The following is a 21,579-nucleotide window of genomic DNA, read 5'->3' on the forward strand; positions in this document are numbered from 1 at the left end:
AGGTCCTCTTAACTCTGCTCGGGAAGTCCACCAATAGTACTTTACCCTCGAGGCTCACACCTTTTCGTGTGGTATCCTGCCTGGGTAGCGTTAGGGCCGCGGCTATGCAACAAGATGACAAAGATGTTACCATGTGCCGGAACATAGTTAGGATCGACGGGATGCAGCGGGCTGAACGGAGCCTAATGCAAATGATTTGAACGGGGCCCTTCAGCTGGATGTGTATGTACGTGTACATAGATACCGTACCTTATCATGTGAAGGCGTTTATTCTCCCTTTTTATCTCTCCCCTTTGTGCTTAATGTGGAGCTCACTTCGACCTTCCGAACCGGAACTATCCAGATCGGGAATAGAGGCACGGACGTATCTACGGCAATGAGAATATATTATAGATACAGACCCAGGCTGTAGACTTTGAACCGCTAGATCGTGTCCTGGTCGACTTGCCGTTGTGGTAATCAATATATCATTTTTGTTGTACGGCTGTACTTCGTGGCGCGTCACATGGGTATCCCAGAGTTCATCTCACCGCCAGCTAAGTCTGTTGATATCGCAGTGGTCGGCCTGGCATGTCGCTTTCCCGGCGGAAGCTCGGAGAAGAAGCTTTGGGAGCTACTATCTAACAAACGATGTCCGAGATTCCGTGCCTTCTCCTCCCCAAGAATTATGCTGATTTCTCGTAGCGGCTTTTACCAAGGCCCCGGAATCCCGGTACAATGCGGACGCTTTCCATCATGCGGCCGGGGAGAAACTGAACACACTCAGTGCTCTGGGGGGGCACTTCCTCGAGGAGGATGTCGCCGCTTTCGACGCCCCTTTTTTCAGCATTACGGCACAGGAAGCGACGGCGATGGATCCCACGGCACGGATGTTGCTAGAAGTCACATACGAAGCGCTCGAAAATGCCGGATTGCCCATCGAGAATATCGCGGGCAGCGACACGAGCTGCTACGTCGGATGTTTTACACGCGACTACCACGAGATGCTGATGCGCGATGCCGAGACGGCGCCCATGTACGCTGGCACCGGCACCGGGTTCTCCCTACTGTCAAACCGCGTCTCGTGGTTCTATGATCTGCGCGGGCCCAGCATGACGCTTGACACGGCGTGCTCGTCCAGTCTGGTGGGCCTGCACCTCGCCTGCCAGGGGCTCCGCAACGGCGAGTCCAAAGTGGCCCTCGTCAGCGGCGCCAACCTGATCCTTAGCCCGGATCTGGGCATGTGGCTGTCCAATCTGCGTATGACCTCCACCGACGGTCTCTCGCGGTCCTTTGCTGATGCCGTCACCGGTTATGGCCGCGGTGAGGGCATCGCCACGCTCGTCTTGAAACCGATGCACGATGCCCTGCGGGACGGGGATCCCATCCGCGCCGTCATCAGAGGCACGGGTGTCAACCAAGATGGTCATACCACTGGCATCACCGTGCCCAATCGGGACGCCCAGGGGGACTTGATCCGGTCCACCTACCGATCTGCAGGGCTCGACGTATCCCAGACTCCGTACTTTGAAGCACATGGCACGGGGACTGCGGTGGGCGACCCTCTCGAGCTTGGTGCCGTATACCAAACTATGAGCGCTGTTCGAGCACCTGGCGATCCGCTATATGTTGGGTCCGTGAAGTCTAACGTAAGTGCCGGATTTTCCATCACACCAAACCGCCCTCTTAGCGCAGTAAACGTTTCTGACAACCAGCAGATCGGACATCTCGAAGGCGCTGCTGGCCTCGCAGGCGTCATCAAGTGTATCTTGATGCTCGAGCAAGGCGTGATTCTGCCCAACATCCACTTCGACCAGCCCAGCAAACGCATCCCGTTTGATAAATGGAACATCAAAGTGCCTACCGAGGTCATTTCTTGGCCAAAGCGTTGCCTGCGGCGGGCCAGTGTCAACTCGTTTGGCTACGGAGGCACCAATGCACATGCCATCATCGACAACGCCGATGACTTTCTGGCCACGGATCGCGGGGCGCTGTCGCTGTCGCTGTCGCTGTCGCAACAGCAGAAACTCGAAGGTGTCAACCTCACGAACGGGGCCCACACTCATCCGAGGTTGTTCATTTTTAATGCCGCCTCGGAATCCGCCCTGCTGCATACGATGAAACGGACGGCAAACTATTTGATTGAGAAGAGAGAGCGGGAACAGGACGATAGCGTCTATCTCGACCGACTGGCCTTCACCTTAAGCGACAGGCGGTCTCAGTTTCCATGGAGAGCTGTCACGATGGCGAAGACGTTGGCCGAACTCAGCAGCAACCTATTATCATCATCATCACCGTCATTTTCATCAACCGACGATAGCCCCAGTTCTTCTTCCAAACCCCACACCCTCCTGGCTCACGCTGCCAAGAAGCAGCTCCGTGTGGCCTTTATTTTTACAGGCCAAGGGGCGCAATGGGCTCGAATGGGCGCCGAGCTCTTCCAGGCGTATCCTGTCTTCCGCAAGAGCGTGCAGGACGCCGACACGCATCTGCGCGTGTGGTTGGGGAGTGAATGGTCGGTCATGGCCGAGATGGAGAAGGATGCCACCGAGTCTCGGATCAATCTCGCTCAGTACAGCCAGCCGCTGTGCACCGTGCTGCAGGTGGCATTGGTCGAGCTGCTGAGGTCTTGGAACATCGAGCCGGCGGGGGTGGTCGGACATTCTAGCGGAGAGATTGCGGCGGCGTACTGCTGCGGCGCTTTGACGCGTGAGGATGCCTGGACCGTGGCCTACTACCGCGGCAAGATTTGTTCCGAGCTGAGTCGTGATGATGATGCAGGGCGTGCCAAAGGGGCCATGATGGCCGTGGGACTGTCAGCCGAGGCTGCGGGTGAACTTGTTCGAGAGGTCAAGGCGGGCACTGTAGTGGTCGCCTGCGTCAACTCGCCATCATCCGTGACCATCTCGGGAGATGCTACGGGGATCGACGAGTTGCACCAAACTCTCACGGCCAGGGGGATCTTCTACCGCAAGCTACAGGTCGAACATGCCTATCACTCGCATCACATGAGGCCCATCGCCGACGCCTATCTGGGACATATTGCCAGCATTACCACGGCGAAAGAGACATTCCGGATTCCTATGGCCTCGAGCGTCACCGGCCAGCTTGTCTCGACCCCTGAGCAGCTTGGCCCTGCTTACTGGGCGCAGAACCTTGTCTCGCCTGTTCTCTTCACCGATGCCCTGGCCACATTGTTGAATCATGATCCTTCACGGCGTCGGCGACGTGCTCGCCCTGGTGAGTCGGCCTTCGACTTGCTGCTAGAGGTGGGTCCTCACTCGACACTAAAGGGTCCCCTGCGTCAGATCCTGCGACAACAAAACATCTCCACGGTCACGTATGTTTCTCTCCTCCACCGTGGAGAGAATGCCGCCGAGTCGGCAGTTCGTGCGGCATCCCAGCTCTATATTCACGGTGTGCCTGTCCGCGTCCGCGCTGTCAACCGATCCCTGGATACCACGTCACCACCGATCAAGCCGCTCGTTGATCTCCCCTCGTACCCATGGGACCATTTTCACCGATACTGGGCCGAGTCGCGACTCAGTCGGAATTACCGCCTACGTCGTTTTGGCCGCCATGACCTTCTCGGAGCGCCTGCGGCCGACGCAAGTGCGAAGCAGCCTCGTTGGCGCAATATACTCAGGGTCCAGGATCAGCCCTGGCTTCGACACCACGTCGTCCAGTCCAGCATTCTCTTTCCCGCCGCGGGCAGTCTTGCTATGGTCCTCGAAGCCGTTCAACAGCTCGCCTCGAACGGCAAGCGCCTGATCGAGAGCATCAAGCTGCAAGATGTGCGCATCACCAAAGCCATTGTCATTCCAGACGACCAGGCGGGAATCGAGGCAGTGCTGCAGCTACACTACCACGACGACTCGAGCGACGACAGGGAGGACTCTTGGGACTTTTCCCTGCAGAGCTGTTCGGACATCCGCTCCCTGGACCCAACCAGCTCGGGACGCGTCACGGTGCGGTATGCACCAACCGAAAAATTACAAGAAGAGGCATGGACCACGGGCAAGAAGCTGTTATGGCAAACGGCGAAGGCAGAGTACGCGACGGCCCTCGAGAACTGCGTGCAAACCATCGACCCGGGTGCCTTCTACAAGGCTATTCACGATGCGGGACTGCAGTACGGTCTCCTCTTCCAGGGACTGGCCGAGATAGCTACTGGATCCGGTCGCTGCACAACGACGGTCAAGATCACGGACACCAAGGCATCCATGCCGGCCGGTGCCCAGAGCGCGCACCTCATCCATCCGACGACCCTCGACGTCATCTTCCACTCCATGTTCACAGCCATGACAGATCGAGGAGAGAGCAAGCTTGGATTTAAACGTGCTGCGGTTCCCATTTCATTTGACAGCCTGATCTTCTACACAGGCATACCCAGCATGGCCGGCGATCAGCTGCGGAGTTGCTGCCGCATTCAGCGCGATGGGTTGCACGATCTCGTTGCCGATATCTATGTTTCATCGGACATGGCATTCGACACACCCAAGATCATCGTAAAAGGGATTCGATGCAGAGAACTGCCACCGTCTGCTACAGCGGGTACTGGCAGTAACAGCACTTCTAATGGCCCGACTACCAACGTCAAGGCGCCCGTGGGAACGCTGGTTTGGAAGCCCGATCTCCCATTGCTTGACGAGGCAAAGCTGAGAGACTACCTCGAGAGGGATTGTGGAAATTGGCCCGAATTCGTGAGCATCGTCGATCTGGCTGCCCATAAGAACCCGGACTTGGCCATCCTAGAGATTGGGCCGTCCGGTGTTGTCATCGACTCGCTGCTGCCCATTTTGCGTGCCTCGCAGGACAAAAGGGACAAGAACATGCGTTGCTCACGTTATACCGTTCTGGTTCCGGAGACAGAAGCCGTGCCTTCCCTGAGGGAGAAGTTCTCACTCCTGTCGGGCGTGCTGTCATCCGACGCCTTGAAACCGGATGCCTGGATAAAGGCGGAAAGCCTGTACGATATGGTCGTCGTCCACGGCGGTGTATTAGCCGACGAGCAAATCCAGCAACTTAAGAAATGTGTTCGCGTTGGAGGAAACTTACTCGTCCGGGGACGACTAGAGGACGATTCAGAGTCCTCCTGGGCCATCATCTACCAATCGCCAACGTCAGGCTGGTGTCTCGCGAGAAACAAAATCGAAATGGTCCCTTCGGCTATCATCCAGCCAGTAGTGTTGATCGAACCTGCCGAGCCCAGTTCCGAAGTCTTGGAAATCTCCCACCAACTATCGTCGCAGCTCGCTTCACTGAAAATAGCCACTGAAACAATTCAATGGTCAGGAGAACTCGAACTTGAGCGTGTCCAGGGGAAGACGCTCGTCTCTCTTTTGGAGATACAATCCGCATTCCTTCAAGACATTTCTGCCCAAGACTTTGCGGCTCTCAAGACGCTGCTTCTCAACAGCGCGCGAGTGTTGTGGGTGGCCAAGGGCGAGGATCCGGCCATGCAGGCAGCCATGGGGTATCTGCGTGTCCTCAAAAACGAGAACATCAACCTCGACCTGAGGTACCTTCTCTTTGAGGACCATGCTGGCCGCTCGCCAACCGACGTCGTGCAGATGCTGGTTCCTGTGGTCGTTTCGCCCACGACAGATCGGGAATATGTGGAGCGCAACAGATGCCTCTGTATCAACCGATGGGTCGATGATGACCATCTCAGCCGCATCATGACCGCCGGAAACGAGGACGCTGAGCAGAAGCACGTAGAATCGGAGCGGCTCCGTCTGGGCGATGTCAAAACACCCCTGAGACTCCTCTGGTCTTCGGTATTCCACACCGCCGATGATGCCTCATCCTCTCCCCTAAACGCCGAAGAGGTGGAGGTCCAATTGAAAGCCATTACCGTCAACTCTCCAACACAATCAATGATACAATTTGCCGGGCTTATTACCAAGACCGGCAGTTCCTGCAATCGTCTCCGCCCAGGCGATGCCGTTTGGGGATGCGTGGCCGCCAATGCTCCTCGCACCGTCTTCCGCGTCAAGCAGTTTCTTTGCCAGCTGCTGCCCCCGGGCGGAAAGTTTGAAGAGGCAGCAAGCTGGGCCCACTCGTTAGGCACAGCGTACGGAGCCCTGATGGACACGGCCAGACTACAAGAGGGTCAGACCGTATTGATCCAGGCAGCTGCTAGTGTTGTCGGTCAGTTTGCCGTCCAACTGGCGCAACAACTGAAGTCAGTAGTCCTGGTGATGGTGAGCAACGGAGAGCAGCGCCAGACCGTGCTAGATCTAGGTGTTGCGTCTGAATATGTCCTGGAGGAAGGTGATCCGGACCTCGAAGCTGCTGTCGACGGTCTTACCCATGGAAAGGGCGTTGACGTGATTCTGCACCAGTCTTCGACTCGGAAATTACTGCAGCGCCTGGGGAGCTGTGTTACTGCGACTGGTGTTCTTGTGGACGTGGATCCCCTGAATCATGACGACGCAGCACTTAGCGCCCGTTTGCGTCGAGACGCCCGCTATTCCCTATTTGACTTCAGCAAGATCATGCGCGACGATCCGTCGAAGTTGGGGGGCATTCTTCAAAGCGTAGCGGTGCTGCTGTCACAAAATAGCTTTCAGCAACCAGTACCGCAGACGACATGGCGAGCTTCACAGATGGAAGAAGCACTCGACTGGGCCCGCTCGCACCCACAGGACACGGCCATCCTGTGTTTCGACGCGGACGATATGGTTCCCGTTACTGCGGATTTCGCCAATCCGCTGGCTCTCGATGCCGAAGCCACGTATCTACTCGTCGGCGGGACGGGCGGTTTAGGTGCCAGCCTCGCCACTTTCCTCGCCCGCAACGGAGCCCGCCATCTCGCCGTCGTGTCTCGATCGGGGCCGTCCTCTCGGAACGCCTCTTCCTTCACACAGGACCTAGCCTCAATGGGCGTCCAAGCCACGCTCTACGCAGCCGACGCATCCGACGAGACAGCCATGCGGCGTGTCCTGGAGCGCTGTGCCGCCAAGATGCCCCCGATCCGCGGCGTAGTACAGTGCGCCGCCGTGCTCGACGACTCGGTCTACCACAACATGACGCACGAGCAGTGGCGGAACGCGACGCGGCCCAAGATGCACGGCTCCTGGCTCCTGCACCGACTCCTCCCCCGCGACCTGCACTTCTTCGTCATGCTCAGCTCCATCGCGGGCGTCGTCGGCAACCGCGGCCAGGCCAACTACGCGGCCGGAAACACGTACCAGGACGCCCTGGCCCACTATCGCCGCGCCAGGGGACTGCCCGCCGTCGCGGTCGACCTCGGCCTCATGTTAGGCATCGGGCTGATCGCCGAGCGCGGGGGCGCCACCAACCTCAAGAAATGGGAAGCCGTAGGCGTCCGCGAGCACGAGTTTCACCGGCTCATGACGGCGGCCATTGCCGGATGCTGGTCGAAACAGGCACTGCCGGCTCAGATCATCTGCGGGCTGCCCACCGGCGGCGTCCTGCAATCGGAGAGGCTGGAGCGGCCGTTCTACTTTGACGATCCGCGCTTTGCATACCTGAGGAAGAAAGATGTTGTTGCCGCCGCCGCCGGCGGCACGGGGCGCAACGGTGACGGCGACGATGGCGAGGAGTCGCTGGCCGAGCAGTTGGGACGGGTGCAGTCGCTTTGTGAGGCCACGGATATCGTGAGCAGCGCCCTGCGACACCGACTGTCCCGAGAACTGCAGACCGACATCAAGAATATCGATGCCGGCCGGCCGCTGCATGGTTACGGCATTGACTCGTTGATAGCTGTGGAGATTCGCAACTGGATTGTGGCCCATCTGCAGGCCGAGACGAGCTTGTTTGATGTGTTGGGTGCGGGTAGCATTCAGGCTTTGGCCGCAAGGATTGCTGCCATCTCCAAGGCGGTACCCAGCACTGTGCAGGAGTAGATTGGTTTTAGTAATTACCTCATAACGTTATAGTGTGTATGGATAAGAAATTTGGATACATACCTATACCGACACCGCCACCGGATTCGACCTTTTCACGTGTCGCAGCTACTCCTGGCTGAGCATCTTCCCAACCCTGAGCTCGGGATGGGAAGAGGCCATAGGACCGGCCACGAAGACATGCCCGAAAGTTTCAAGATCAAGCCTCTGCGCCCGGATCAGATCCGTGGCCTCGGCGAGGCCAGCCGTCATGGTTATGAGGGAGGTACCTGTTGACTACATATCCCGTTTTCAGGCCAGAACCGATCGGCCCGTAGTAGACAGCGGCACTGGTCATCGGCACCACAACCGGCCGGATGCGGTCGGCAACAGCGGGTTCGCCGGCCATCATGCCGACGAGTTGGCCTTGCTCGGCAGGAACTTTGCCCTCAATAAAGTCGCCCCCTGCATTGTGGATCTGCTCGCTGAGGTACTTGCTGAACGCGACGGACACGGAGTTGCAGATGACAAGCGTCTTGCGGATTGCACGTCTGAACTCCGTCGTCGAAGATGGATCGAATGGCGTGTTCATCGAAAAGCATCATGAAGGTGACGTCGAGAAATTTCAATCCCTGAGAGGGTGTCTCGGTGGCATTTGCGCCTGCTTGTACCAAAGAAAAAAAAAGGATAAGTAATAAGTTAGCGATAAATCTGATTGACGATGGATTTCGGCCCCAGCGGGAATTTGCTTCACGGGCAGCACACCGAACGGGATCTGAACACACAGCAACAGCAGTGAAAACCCTTGCCAGCCCCCCTCTGCAATTGGTACAAGTGCAGGGGCTGAATTTGGCATTGACCTGGCTGATTACAAGGTGCGGCATTTCAGCAGTCGACATGATAATAACCCCGCTTGTCACACACGTTACCCGCATTTCAGCTCATCAGCTCAAGGGATCCGAGCCGCAATTTAGTCCACCAGGGGGTTGCGCTCGGGGGCGGCTCTGAAATGGAGGGTGTATTCCTGACTCGGACACTTGACATGGAGGGCTTTAGCTAGCAACGGCCCATACGAGCGCCGCTGCGCAAAGATCGAATTGGCTGCACGAAGTGGGATTGCGTAGTAGTTAGAGGGCCGTCGAATCGAGTGATTGGCCTTACAGGGCCACCAGCAATACGATTCCGCGTTTCTTTTTTTTCTTATCAAGCCTGTAATTTTCAGCTGGCTGCCTCTATTCACCGTGATTGGCCTCTATCAGCAGGGGGTTCTCTTGGCGTTGATGCTGTGAGAAGACCAGGACCTATAAGGCCGGTCTCGGTTCCATTATTCCTCGGAGCCTTGTCATCATTCAAAGATAATCAATATCTCTAACCCATTATCCCCGCCCCGCATGTCTCGCCGAGGGAGTGTCTCTAGACCGGCTACGGTTACTCACCATCATGGCCTCCACCAGCGGAGGGATAGCATGCTATCAGATGTAACCGCAGATACGGGTTGGAGTGGGGATGATGACGAAGGTAGCATCTTGGAGGCTGTTGAGCGGGCGAAAGTCTTCAGGCTCTGCCTGCGACGCATCTGGGCCGTCTCAGCCAGCCTCTCCAACAGAGCACGCAGCCTGCCAAGTCTCATACCCGCCGTTGGCACCTTCTCCGTCCCCAGCCACAGTCGGCAGCACCACGAGCACGAGCAGTGCACCTTTGACTTTTGCGAACATTCCCGCATCGACTTCACCTCGGTGGCACAGCGCCACGAGGGTTGCCAGGGCTCAGACTGCAGCTATTACGACTTCCCACTGGGGCAGCTAACCGCTCGGGTGGACAGGGGCAAGTCTACGGCTTGGAAGCTGGTCTCGGGCTTGCCGGACGATGTTCCATCCTTACTAGAGCCGACGCAGCCGTACATGGCAATATCCCATGTCTGGGCAGACGGCACGGGCGCTGGAATATGGAGCCCGGGAAAAGTGAACCGGTGCCTCTACGAGTTCTTCTGCGAAATCGCTCGCGAGTTTCAGTGTGAGGGATGCTGGTGGGACGCCATCAGCATCCCGCGGGATGATGAAGCACGCAGCAAGGCACTCAACGTGATGCACAGCAACTACGCGGACGCCAGAATCACGCTAGTTCACGATCTCTATCTTCGCGAATGGGAATGGGTCGATGCCCCCACGGCTTGCTTTGCCATTGTCATGTCGCCATGGTACAGCAGGGGGTGGACGGCTCTGGAACTGGCCAAGTCTCACAAGGTCAAGATCCTATTCAAGGCAAGGAATGACCGGTACCTCATCAAGGACCTCGACATCGACATACTTGCCCAAGTTTCTCAGACCAGTCCCCATTACCCCACGGCAAAGGCGATCAGCAAGCTCAGGAGTGCAAAGATACAGAGTCTCGGGGACCTGTTGTCCATCTTAGCTCCCCGTGACACGTCCAAGCCCCGAGACATACCCATCATCTCCGGCCTGCTAGCAGGCGTCGACGTTTCCGGGGGGCTGACGCAACAAGAGATCTATCAACGGATTCTACGCAAGCTGGGTAGAGTTGCCCAGGGCCATCTCTTCCACAATTCGGCGACAATGGCGGCGCCCGGCTTCAGCTGGTGCCCAACAAACATTTTGGACATACCCATGGCCGCCATGGAACCCGACTCGGTGCTTCTGGAGCTCCGGGAGAATGGCGACCTCGAGGGGACGTGGAAGGCGTATTCAGTTGACAGCATCCCGACGGGCGATTTCATCTGGCAGAGCACCCACGATCTTACCCATGTTGCCCTCAAGTTGGCCTTGAGCCACGAAAACAAGGACAAGCACATTCTCTTGGTCGAGACTCCTTCCCTAGAGCACAGAGCACTCCTAGTTCGGCCAATGACATACGACGAGAACACAACCGATGTGATTTACTGCCGTTTCGTGGGGCCCGTCTACTTTCGCTCGGCTCTTGGCAGCGGATTCCCCTTGAATACATTTGAGGGTCGAGTCATAAATGTGAGGATAAGCAATAGCCAGAAAATGCAGGAAATTCGCAGCGACGCATGGGAATACGTGCGGGACACAATCGAGCAACACGAGGAGACGTCGGACGAAACCGAGACGACGGGTAGAGACCAGGGCAGAGCACTAGACACGATACCCGAGGAGGATGAATCCAGCTCGCAGGATCCCAAGGCGCTGCTGTTCTTTGGGAGTGAAGTGGACCTAGAGACGCGGCAGTCGCTGTTCGAGTCGGACTCGGCCCGGTTTCCGCCCACGACCAGCTCATCTAAATCATCGGACAACATGGTCATGTTCCGCCTGCTTGAGCAAAACAGCGATGTTTCCTCAACCTCGGTCAAAGCGTTCTTCTACGGAGATGAAATCATTATCAAAAGCGTGAGGGAATGGCTGAGAAGCGACGAGGTGATGCCTGGAAAGATGATGCTGCTACATTCAGACTGGCAGATAAAGGTCGATTCCAGCGAACGCCCAGCCCAAGGTGTAACCCTGGGCGGACAGGCGCTCCGGCTGTTGGCTGAGGAGGGAAAAGAAAAGGGATTGGGAGCTCTGGTCATGCTCCTACTAGATAGCGGCGCTCCGTATCTTGAGAACTCAAAAGGCCAGTGGCCGATACACTCGGCCGTGGAGAATGCCGACATCAACATTGTCCAGAGCATGCTGACCAACAAAACCAATCCGGCCGATCTGAACAAGGAGAACGCCAACAGGCAAAGGGCGATCCATGTGGCCGCAGAACACAACCGGGTCGACATTGCCGGGCTCCTTGTCGAACAAGAAAGGATGGGCCAGGAGAGCTTGGACGCACAAGACGGAGACGGACAGACAGCCCTGATCGTGGCGGCGAAGATGGGACGATGCGAGATAGCAGAGCTTCTTCTCGACAAAGGCGCTGATGCGACGGTGCGAGACTTCACAGCGCTCAACCACATAGCTCTGCATTACGCTGCGCAGAACGGCCACCTTGAATGCATTTCGGCTCTGCTGAAACATGCCGAGGTTGAGTGTCAGAAAGAGGCGGCGAGGCGACGCTCTGGGCCAGCGCATTCCGTGTCCACGGAGAACACGGACGGGACGGAGCTCGGCAGACGCAATGACAGCGGTAACCCGTCAGGCGAGGGCGACGATACCAAGCAGACGGAGAAGGCGAAGCAGATGTTGGCGGAGAAGGCGAATCTCAACCTTCCCAACGGGGAGGGCATGACGGCGCTGCACTTGGCGTCACAGTATGGCCATTCCGACGTTGTGAAGACTCTTGTCGAGCATGGAGCACAGCTCTCTGCAAGAGACTCAAAAGGTCAAACGGCTTTGATGCTGGCCATCAAGCACGGGAATGCCCAGACGGTGGACCAACTGCTTCAGGGGCAAGCCCGCGGCATGGACCAAGAGGACCAAATGGGACTCGACATTGCCTTGCTATCGGCCGTGGCGAATCTCGGTTTTGAGGACAGAGGCAAGGGATATCCCGTCGTCCATAAGCTTCTTGCTGGCGGGGCCATGTCAGGGTATCCGGACCCTTCTGATGGCATGACGGCTTTGCATTGGGCCGTCAAAGACAAAGATAAAGAGATTGCCGAGATGCTCATCAAAGACATGAAACAGGGAGATAAGCGCTTAGACCACAAGGAGAAGAAGAAGGGACAGTCGGCCCTCGTTATGGCCGTAGAGTGCGGATGGAATGAAATCGCCATGGCGCTGCTCTCGAAGGGGGCAGACGCCAAAAGTAAAGACCTGAAGGGCAAGACAATACTACACTGGTCGGCCGTCAGACGGAATCTCGAGCTTGTTCAGGAGCTGCTCAAGATGAAAGACACGGCTAGCTCCTTGATGAACGAGCAGGACGCCCAGCAAAGGACAGCCCTCCACTTGGCTACCCAAAGTGGGGAAGCCAACATAACAACGGCGCTCCTTGAGGAACGTGCCAACCCTTTTACGAAGGACGCATATGGGCGGTCGGCCTTGATGTTGGCAGCAGCAATGGGACGGGTAGACACGGTCAAGAGACTCATCAACCTAAGCGACCTAGGGGTAGAGGACGCATCCGGGAGGACGGCTCTCGACTTGGCAGCAGCAAGAGGATATAGCGAGGTAGTTGTCGCATTGCTCGGGTCCCCCAGCATCAAAGACGATATGGCGAACAAGGCGCTCAAGCTGGCAGCCGAGGAGGGTCATGTGCCGGTCGCGATAACCATCTACGACAGGATCAAGAGCGTCAAGCTCCGAGAGTCGGCCGCCCATACCATCTTGCTATCTGCAGCTGCCGGGGCTAGCACACCCGCGTCGGTCGTTGACACGCTTATGAAGATAGTCGTCGACATCAATTACCGCAACGGGGACAGGCAGACAGCGCTGATGCTCGCAGTCGTGAACAGCCAGCAGCTGCTCTTCCGCAAACTGCTGGAGCTCGGTGCCGACCTTGATCTCCAGGACGGCCAGAAGCGCACAGCCTTGATGATGGCTATTGAGAAGAACGACTTAGAGTGCGTCGATTCTCTGCTGGATGCCAACGCCGATCCAAATATCCATGACGAGCAAGGCTATACAGCACTGCACTACGCTGCCGAGAGTGGAGAGCCTCGTATGATAAGGCTGCTTCTCAATAGTGGCTGGGACCTCCTACGTCCAGTAGAGCTGGACGCCGTCGACAATCACGGGAGGACTGCATTGCATATCGCACTGGAGAAACTGCCAATGAGGCAGCAGGGCTTGCCGGTCCCCTACCAGCAAAGAGGCGTTAGACTCGTATGGCAGTACTTGATTCGGTATGGCGCGCGGCTAAACATACAGGACGAAGAAGGTCAAACTCCGCTGCACCGGGCGGTCCGCAGGAATCAGATTGACACCGTTGATGTCCTGTTCCGATTTGCAAAAATGGGAACTGGCGACTGGTCCCACTTGGATGCCAAAGATGGAAAAGAGCGCACTCCGCTACTTCTTGCCGCCGAAAGGGGCTTCTGGGACTTGGTCGTCATACTTGTAGACACGTACAATTTCGACCCCAACACCCAGGATGATATGGACCGGACGCCGCTGCTGTTGGCCGCTGCGGGAGGCGATAAGAAATCTGTGTCGTCACTCCTGGGGAAGAATGCGAATCCAAATCTCAGCGACAAGAAGTTTCGGACACCGCTGCTGGAAGCGGCACGGAATGGCCATGAGTCCATCGTTGATCTTCTCCTCCAGGGTAGGAAAGCGGCGACCAGCATGCCTCACGGCCGCGACAAGACGGAAAAGGCCAACGTCAATGCTCGTGACGACATGGGCCGGACAGCGCTAATGCTCGCAGCTGAAAATGGTCAAGCCGGTGTCGTAACGTATCTTTTGGATAACCAAGCCGACCCGAGCCTCGTCGACAACGAGGGGAAGAAGGCCTGGCAGAGGGCAATGGACAAGGGACATGCAGCTGTTGTCGACACTCTACTGTCTCAGTCCGACGCGCCCAACCAGGATCTGACGGCAGTAAACGGAGCTTTGTTGCTGGCATCTCGTAAAGGCTGGACCAAGCTTGTCGAGGTGCTGCTCAAGCAAGAAGCCGACGTGACGTTCCGGAGTGACGACTCGGGATCGACAGCCTTGCACCTGGCTGCCATGGGCGGCCATGTCGAAGTGGTAAAGAGGCTGCTCAAGAAGGGTGTCGATGTCGCCACCAAAGACGCTAAGGACCGCACGGCTCTCATGGTAGCCACAGAGCACGGCTTCGAATCCATTGTCCAGGTTTTGCTCGAGCAACCAGAGATCAAGAAAGACATCAAGAATTGGATGGGCCCCGAGGCCCTCCACTGTGCCGCCGAGAAGGGCAATGCACGCATAGTTAAACGACTCCTCACGACCGACGTAGACTTGAACGCCAGCGACGCGGCTGCGAGGACAGCCATGACGTTGGCTGCAGCCAATGGGAGTCGAGAGATTGTCGACTTGTTGCTCCAGAGAGGCGCCGATCCGACTCTCAAGGACACGCAGAACAGGACGGCTCTCCACTACGCCGCCTGGGGCGGCCACGGCGATGTGGCCGAGAGTCTGTTGGATAAGGAGGCCGATCTCAATGCCCCGGATAATGGCAAGCAGGCGCCTCTTCATCTGGCAGCAGAGCGAGCATCGACCAAAGTTGTTGAACTGCTGCTCGTCAGAGGAGCAAACCCCAACGCCCGGTCCAGCGACGGCCAAACTGCGCTTCACCGGGCGGCTTGGGGGGGGTCTCGCGACGTGGTCAAACTGCTGCGTAAGAAAGGTGCCGACCCCTCGGCCCGAGACCGTTGGAACAACAAGCCGTGGCAGGTAGCTGCAGAAAAGGGACACGAGTCGATAGTCGAAACGCTGCTCGAGGTGGAAGAGAGCATAGAAGACGACATGATCTGTCGAAAAAGAGGGCTCATCTTTACGTCTCAAAAAGGATATACGGCCATGGCCAAAGCCCTACTGAACAAGCGGGCAGATGCCATGGTTAAAGACTCAGAGGGCCTCACTCCACTACACTGGGCCGCGAAACGAGGAGACTACGCCATGGTGGAGCTGCTGGTAAGGAGTCAGGGCCCGGGCAAGACGCTGGATATCCCAGACAACCAACGGCGGACACCTCTGTGTCTGGCCGTCCTGAACGACCGGGCAGCGGTGGTACGACTCTTGATCAAAAACGGGGCCGGCCCTAACACCCGTGATGACAAGGGACAGACGGTGCTGCACATTGCAGCCGAAAAAGGCTTTGGCGAGATTGTGCAGATTCTGGACGAACACGACGCCGACCCCCATGCTCGTAACGATCATCAGAAACAAAAGGCCTGGTTCCTTGCCGCCGAGGCTGGCCATCACCAGATTGTCCGGTTGCTGCTGAAGCGGGAGGTCGACTTCAACCCCCAGAGCCAGAAGATTGAGGAACTGTTCCTGCGCATGGCCGACAAGGGTTTTGTTCTCATGGTCAAACTGCTCCTCGACAACCACGTGAACAAAGACGCCACAGATCAGCTGGGCCGCACAGCTCTTGGTCTGGCGGCCGAGAAAGAAAGAGAGGACGTCGTCGAGCACCTCCTCAGGGGGGAGGCGAAGCCTAGTGTTCCCGATGCCAATCTGCAGACCCCTCTTCTCTGGGCAGCAAAGTCGGGGAATCCGAGAATCATGAAGTTGCTTCTCGACAGCATTACTTCCACGAAGTCGTCGTCGTCGGATCGACCCGAGCCCCCGTCGGCGGGTGGCTCGGTGCGCAGCCAGGAGCCTGCGGACATGCTCAACCACGCCGACTCTCAAGGCCGAACAGCACTGCTGTTAGCCATCCAATACGATAATGACGAAGCCGTAAGACTCTTGCTTGAGAAGAGTGGGGGGGATGACATGAACCTCGACCTAAAAGATTCGACGGGGAAGGCGGCGCTACACTTAGCAGCCCAGATGGGAAAAGAAAATCTCGTTGAGGAGCTCGTGCAAAGGAACGCCGATCGGACCGTCCAAGACATGTTGGACCGTACGCCGCTGTTCCTAGCCGTCCAGCACGGTCGAGAAAAGGTAGTTGATGTTCTGCTGGTACCTCGTTCGTTGAATAAACCCGACGTCCATGGACGGACCCCCCTCCATGTGGCCGCAGAGCGAGGGTATCTGAATATCGTCAAGAAGCTGCTCGGGCATGGCGCCGAGCGAGACAATCGGGACCACCAAGGCCGGACCCCTCTGCTTCTAGCAGCCGAGAATGGGGAGAAGGAAGTGGTGGACCTGCTTCTGACCCAACGGGCGCGGCAGGATATCGGCGACCGCAACGAGCGCACACCGCTGCTGCTCGCAGTGGCAAACGGCGACTACGCCATCGTCAAGTCCCTGCTGAACCACCCATGGGCCGACGTCATGACCCCCGGCGAGAACGGCCAGTCGTTACTACTGAACCTAGCCGTCAAGAGTGGCAATAAGGATGTAGCCTGGCTCGTGGCCGAGCAGTTGACGCGCATGCAGGGTGCTAAGAACCGTCACGAGGCTGATATCCGAACTCCCAACAGCACCACAGAAGCCCCTATCCCAGACTCGCATAGCCGAGATCCCTGATCATAAGTTGAGATTTGATATCTCGCATGCGTTTCATGTTTATCACTTTATATATACCTAGCTACTTCGTCCTCTCCGAAGTTTCATGTTTAGACAGTACTTGTCACGCCAGATGCCACCCCTGAGCTTATTGGATTAGATGAATCGGAAAACGAGGGATGACACAGAAAATCCGGAAACTGTGGCTTGATTGAAGGCCACAAGAAAGGCAACAATACCCTTTTGTTAAAAGTAGGATTCTAGGTGTTGTGTTCTAAGAAAGGGAGAAGGTAGCATGGCCCCTTTTCAGAAATAAGAGATGGTAGTGTGGGTGACGTGCTCACACACGTGCCACCCACCCTTGCAGCCATGATGGGCCCAGGAAACGACAGAAGTGAGGCAATGTTATCGCGCTCACAAACTGCGTTTTTTAACACTCCATGTACAAGGCAAGCCGAACACTTCAGGTCTCTAAGATCCTGAACTAGAGAACCTGATATATCACCAATAACAAGTCTTGACGGGACATTCTAAGAAGGAGTCAAGTGGAATATATGTACTACGAAGCAAGATTTTGTTTGAGACTTAGGTAATCGTCTTTAGCTGGACTCATTATCACCAGTTGCTTTAAATAGATATCCAGCAGCCCGCTAGGCATACTGAGCGGACAGAACTGGACCACCCCACCGTAGCCGCCAACATGGCTCAGTTTTGGGTCGAATTATCTCAGAGCTCTAAATAAATTTTCCCGATCGACCAGATGTCGCGGAGCATCACGAACCACGGCACTTCAAGCCATAAGATTGCAACATCACAAATGAACTACGATAGCTTCTCGTCACGAGTTGCTACTACTGAGTTGATGTCAGAGACGCAAGTTTTCTCTCTAGTACATAAAGTCCGGGCAAAGCTTTCATCCGAGCTTTCCCGTCCTGATTACAAGCTTCGCCTACTCGTCAGCCACGTCAACCTACTCGACTCACTCAGCTCAATATCGCTAAAGCCGAGTAGAAACAAGAGTTATAATTCAATCAATGTATTCGGGGCACTATCCCATTCAATGAAATTCACAATCGAGACATCCAGCAGCTTGATTCGATTCCCGAAGAGCCTGAAAACGACTGGCTAGTCGATGACACCAATATTTTCGAACAGCGACAGCCATTCTTCAGATGCAAATGAGGATGGTGTTAGCATGGCTGAAACTGCCCTTTTCGAGAAATTGTCACTACATGCTATTGGGATTGCTACGGCTCAGATGACGAGGACAATGGGAATGACAAAAGCGACCAAGACGATTTTGATCATCCCGTCCTACAACGTAGTCAATCGCATGCTGCTGCTACCAAGACTGATTGAAGAGAATCCATCGGGAACCAGGTAGCTAATGTCCCATCGAGGTGGTACCTGCAATCCGCTGCCACGTGGATCAACATAACCATCACCCGAAGGCGGCTGCATAAACCCCGTTAAGACCGCCTGATTACCAGATTTCCGAGAGCGCACCGCCTTAGTCCACGATGCAGTTATCGCCCCGGATGTCACTGTGCCGGTCAACGCGGCTTCCGAATTCTCGCAAGTCTCCTTTCAAGCATCCAGGTACCGCGGAGGGCCCATCATATAAATAAACAGTACTTGTCAGATAACCCATCCAAGCCTCACAAGTCGCCCAATTTCGCGATGAGCTTCGCCTCTCCGGGACCGATGCGGCGTGTGCGCGAACGGATGAGCTGCCCGATCAACATACCGGGTTGCAAATCTTTATCGGTGCCTGCGAGTATGTTATATCTTCTGAGTGCCCCCAGTGCAGACGGCGGAGGCAGACGAGAAACAGCCAGTCAAGCAAGGATGAACTTCCCAGCGAGAGAACCAGCCGTAGGAAATATACCGTACAGTATTGTAGTGTACTATATTCCCCCATTCAGCTCTAAACTTTTATACGGCCCAGCTTCTCAATTTCTCACGTAGTCACAATCTGCCTGTCCAGCCCTTAAAGACGATCAGTACTAATCTTCCACCAAAAGTAATGCTAATAGCTGAGGAACCACTTGCGAGAATACAGATAACCCCAGATGCGTTGTCACGAGACTTGGAGGACAGAGGCTGACTTAAATCTCCAGTGGTCGGGGAACAGCAACACGAAAAATGCAAGAGATGGGGCAAACTAACTTATTTTCGAAAAGGGGACCCATTTTAGCCATCTTTATATAGAGGACCAATTCTGGGCCTGAGCCAGGGTGAGCAATGTCACGTGGCGGGCCGAGCTGTGGTGCTGGTGCCCAGATTCGTCTTCATGAAACAATAAATATCTACAGACAAGACGGACAAAACAGGCCAGGTGACACCACGACAAATCGGGGCCCTGTAGTCTGGACAATGTCAAAATAATATACGCAGATAAAGCTCCCTCTAACGAGAAGGAGATCATTTCACACGCAAGTATAGCTCTCGTATTTTGCCCGTAACAAGTGTGGAAAAAGATGTGGAATTGGGTGTCCCGTCTAAGAATCGATGGCCCGGACGGCCCCTACCTGGGGTGTAAAAGAAAAACGGGTACTCCGTAAGACCCGGCCTCCGAGGTGATGTCCTAGCAAGCTCTGCCCTCTGATCAAAGGGTCCGAATCCCTAGGGACTGTTTGCACCGACTCGATAGTTTCCTTAACTCGATATAACGGCAGAAGGGCCGGTATATTCATTTATGGTAACGCGGTGTAGGAAGATCAACAATTAACTAAGTAATGGATGGATACAGAAACAAAAGCAGTACCCTACGTTTTTATTCCTATCTCGCATCCCGCAATGCTACGAGATGACATTGCCGACAAACCAACCCTACGACATTGTCAACCGCACCGTGACATCCGCTTTAGCTCTTCAGGTCGAACCAAGGTGTAGCCCAGAGCTCAAGATAGTCTGTCAGCGGTTGGTCCTCGGTTGTTAGAGCTGCAACGTAGGAATCGGATATCTTGAACTGCAGGAAGCGCATGTATCTCCTCACAGCAGCGATAATGAAGACCCTGCCGGATGTTTGAGAGATGGTAGTTAGTTCCCCAAACACAGTAAAGTACGCCGCAAAAATCAGGGGGCGGGGGTTAACCGTGCACTCACTCCTCGTCCGGGACCTCCTCCTCTTCCAACTGAAGCCGCAACGCGAGTGCCTCGCCTGTCATCTACCCCAGGACTTCGTCCGTCATTACCGGCTCCCTGTTCTCGATGGTGGTGAAGAGTTTCTTAGCCTCTAGCAGAGCTGGACGGTAGCCAGTGAGCTTGTAACTCCCGTTGTCAAGGTCGTACAAAACCAATTCTCCGTCGGCAGTGGCATGGATGGATCTCCAGCCCATCGACCATGTACCCAGTCAACTGGCCGGTGACACCAGAGAACTCGACCAAGGACTTAGGCCTATACTGTCGTGTATCATCCTGGGGAGGGCAAGCCAGGAGAATATGGCGTATGAACAAAGAAACGATATGGACTGCACCAGATTGTCGAGGAGATCCCACTCCCACAGTCAGCCTTATACGATGGGACGTTCCCTACGGAGATTGAGGAACGAGTGAATGACGACCTTCAGCATCTCGTCATGCCGTCGACAGCAAATCCACAAGCTCCAGCTACGCCGAATTTCTTCCTGGAAATTAAAGCTCCCGGCGAGGATGGAAGTCTGATCCGATGCCGTGCTTGCTATAATAGGGCGCTTGGAGCGAGAGCGATCCGCAGCCTACGAAACTACGGCTGTAATGAACCTACCTATGACAGCAAAGTTGACGCATCCACTGCAACCTACAATCCCGAAACCAGCGTTCTCGAAATATATGCCGCCTTCATGGTTCAGTCAGACAGACCTGGGCAACCGGTTGAGTACCACAACTTCAACATAGGTAGCTGGAACTTGATGGACAACAGGGAATCATTCATGCGAGGTGGTACTGCGTTCAGAAATGCCAGAGATCTAGCGAAGAAAATCCGTAATAGGGCTATCAGGGAGGCGAACGTCAAAGCTCGGGAATCCGGAGCAGGCTCATAGTAAATCTGTCTCGAGTTTTGGTAGGATGCGAATAACCAGCCATCGCAGCAGACTGGAAGATACCAAGGCAGCAATGAAGAACAAGAAAATTTCTGTAAAGCAAAAACATTTACCTATTCGTACGCAGTGGTCTCAAGGACACTATTTCGGTCCGGGTCGTTTTCAAGCCGATTACCCTGCATCGTAAGCGGCCACGAGTTAGCTGACGCCTTCGTAAATACGACGCACTCAAATACGTCACAAGCTTACCCGCAGGCAATAACACGGTCCAGCCCAATCATTCCATACAGCGCATACCACCCGAGGTCCTACAGCGCCAGCTCAATCTTAGCCCCAGAGAGCGACCTGACTTTCCACATAGCTTTCCCTCGATCCAAACATTGTGAAGTGGCTGCTCATAGCGAGCGTGCAAATTGAAAGAGAGCCCGCGCAGACGACTTCTCGTAAGAACACCGTCCTAACAAGAAGATCAAGTCGAGAGGGAGACTTCACGGGCCGTCAAACTTCCTACTCGAATTCTAGGACAATCTGTTAGAAATGAGAACTGTCGTCGCAAATGAGCGACCCACTTTGTACAGCTAGGGGCACCTGCCGACAGGTGTCGGATCATATGACGGGTGTTCCCAGGGGCCACTCTTCTGAACTCCCTGGTTCCTGAGCGATATCTATAATGTAACAATAAGAGGGGTGACTGCCTAGCCCATCGATAAGACTCTTCTGGATGTATGGATCTGT

The 21,579-nt window shown here is 55.5% G+C and overlaps 3 protein-coding genes across 3 annotated transcripts; 2 read left to right on the top strand and 1 right to left on the bottom strand.

Moving 5' to 3' along the window:
* Positions 1-505: 505 nt before the first annotated feature.
* MFIFM68171_02553 (Polyketide synthase) lies at positions 506-7,853 on the top strand (the record flags this gene model as incomplete). The annotated part of the gene is made up of 3 exons (XM_071057975.1): positions 506-632; positions 685-1,628; positions 1,698-7,853. The coding sequence occupies 3 exons, from the start codon at positions 506-508 to the stop codon at positions 7,851-7,853; spliced, it is 7,227 nt and encodes a 2,408-aa protein (XP_070914076.1).
* A 199-nt stretch (positions 7,854-8,052) lies between these two features.
* MFIFM68171_02554 (uncharacterized protein) lies at positions 8,053-8,424 on the bottom strand (the record flags this gene model as incomplete). Its single annotated transcript, XM_071057976.1, has 1 exon — positions 8,053-8,424. One exon carries the CDS (start codon positions 8,422-8,424, stop codon positions 8,053-8,055), a length of 372 nt encoding a protein of 123 aa, XP_070914077.1.
* A 799-nt stretch (positions 8,425-9,223) lies between these two features.
* MFIFM68171_02555 (Heterokaryon incompatibility domain-containing protein) lies at positions 9,224-16,840 on the top strand (the record flags this gene model as incomplete). The annotated part of the gene is made up of 1 exon (XM_071057977.1): positions 9,224-16,840. One exon carries the CDS (start codon positions 9,224-9,226, stop codon positions 16,838-16,840), a length of 7,617 nt encoding a protein of 2,538 aa, XP_070914078.1.
* Between the last annotated feature and the right edge of the window lie 4,739 nt (positions 16,841-21,579).

This window comes from Madurella fahalii, assembly GCF_045866475.1.
Source record: "Madurella fahalii IFM 68171 DNA, scaffold_1, whole genome shotgun sequence".
NCBI classification, from domain to species: Eukaryota; Fungi; Ascomycota; class Sordariomycetes; order Sordariales; genus Madurella; species Madurella fahalii.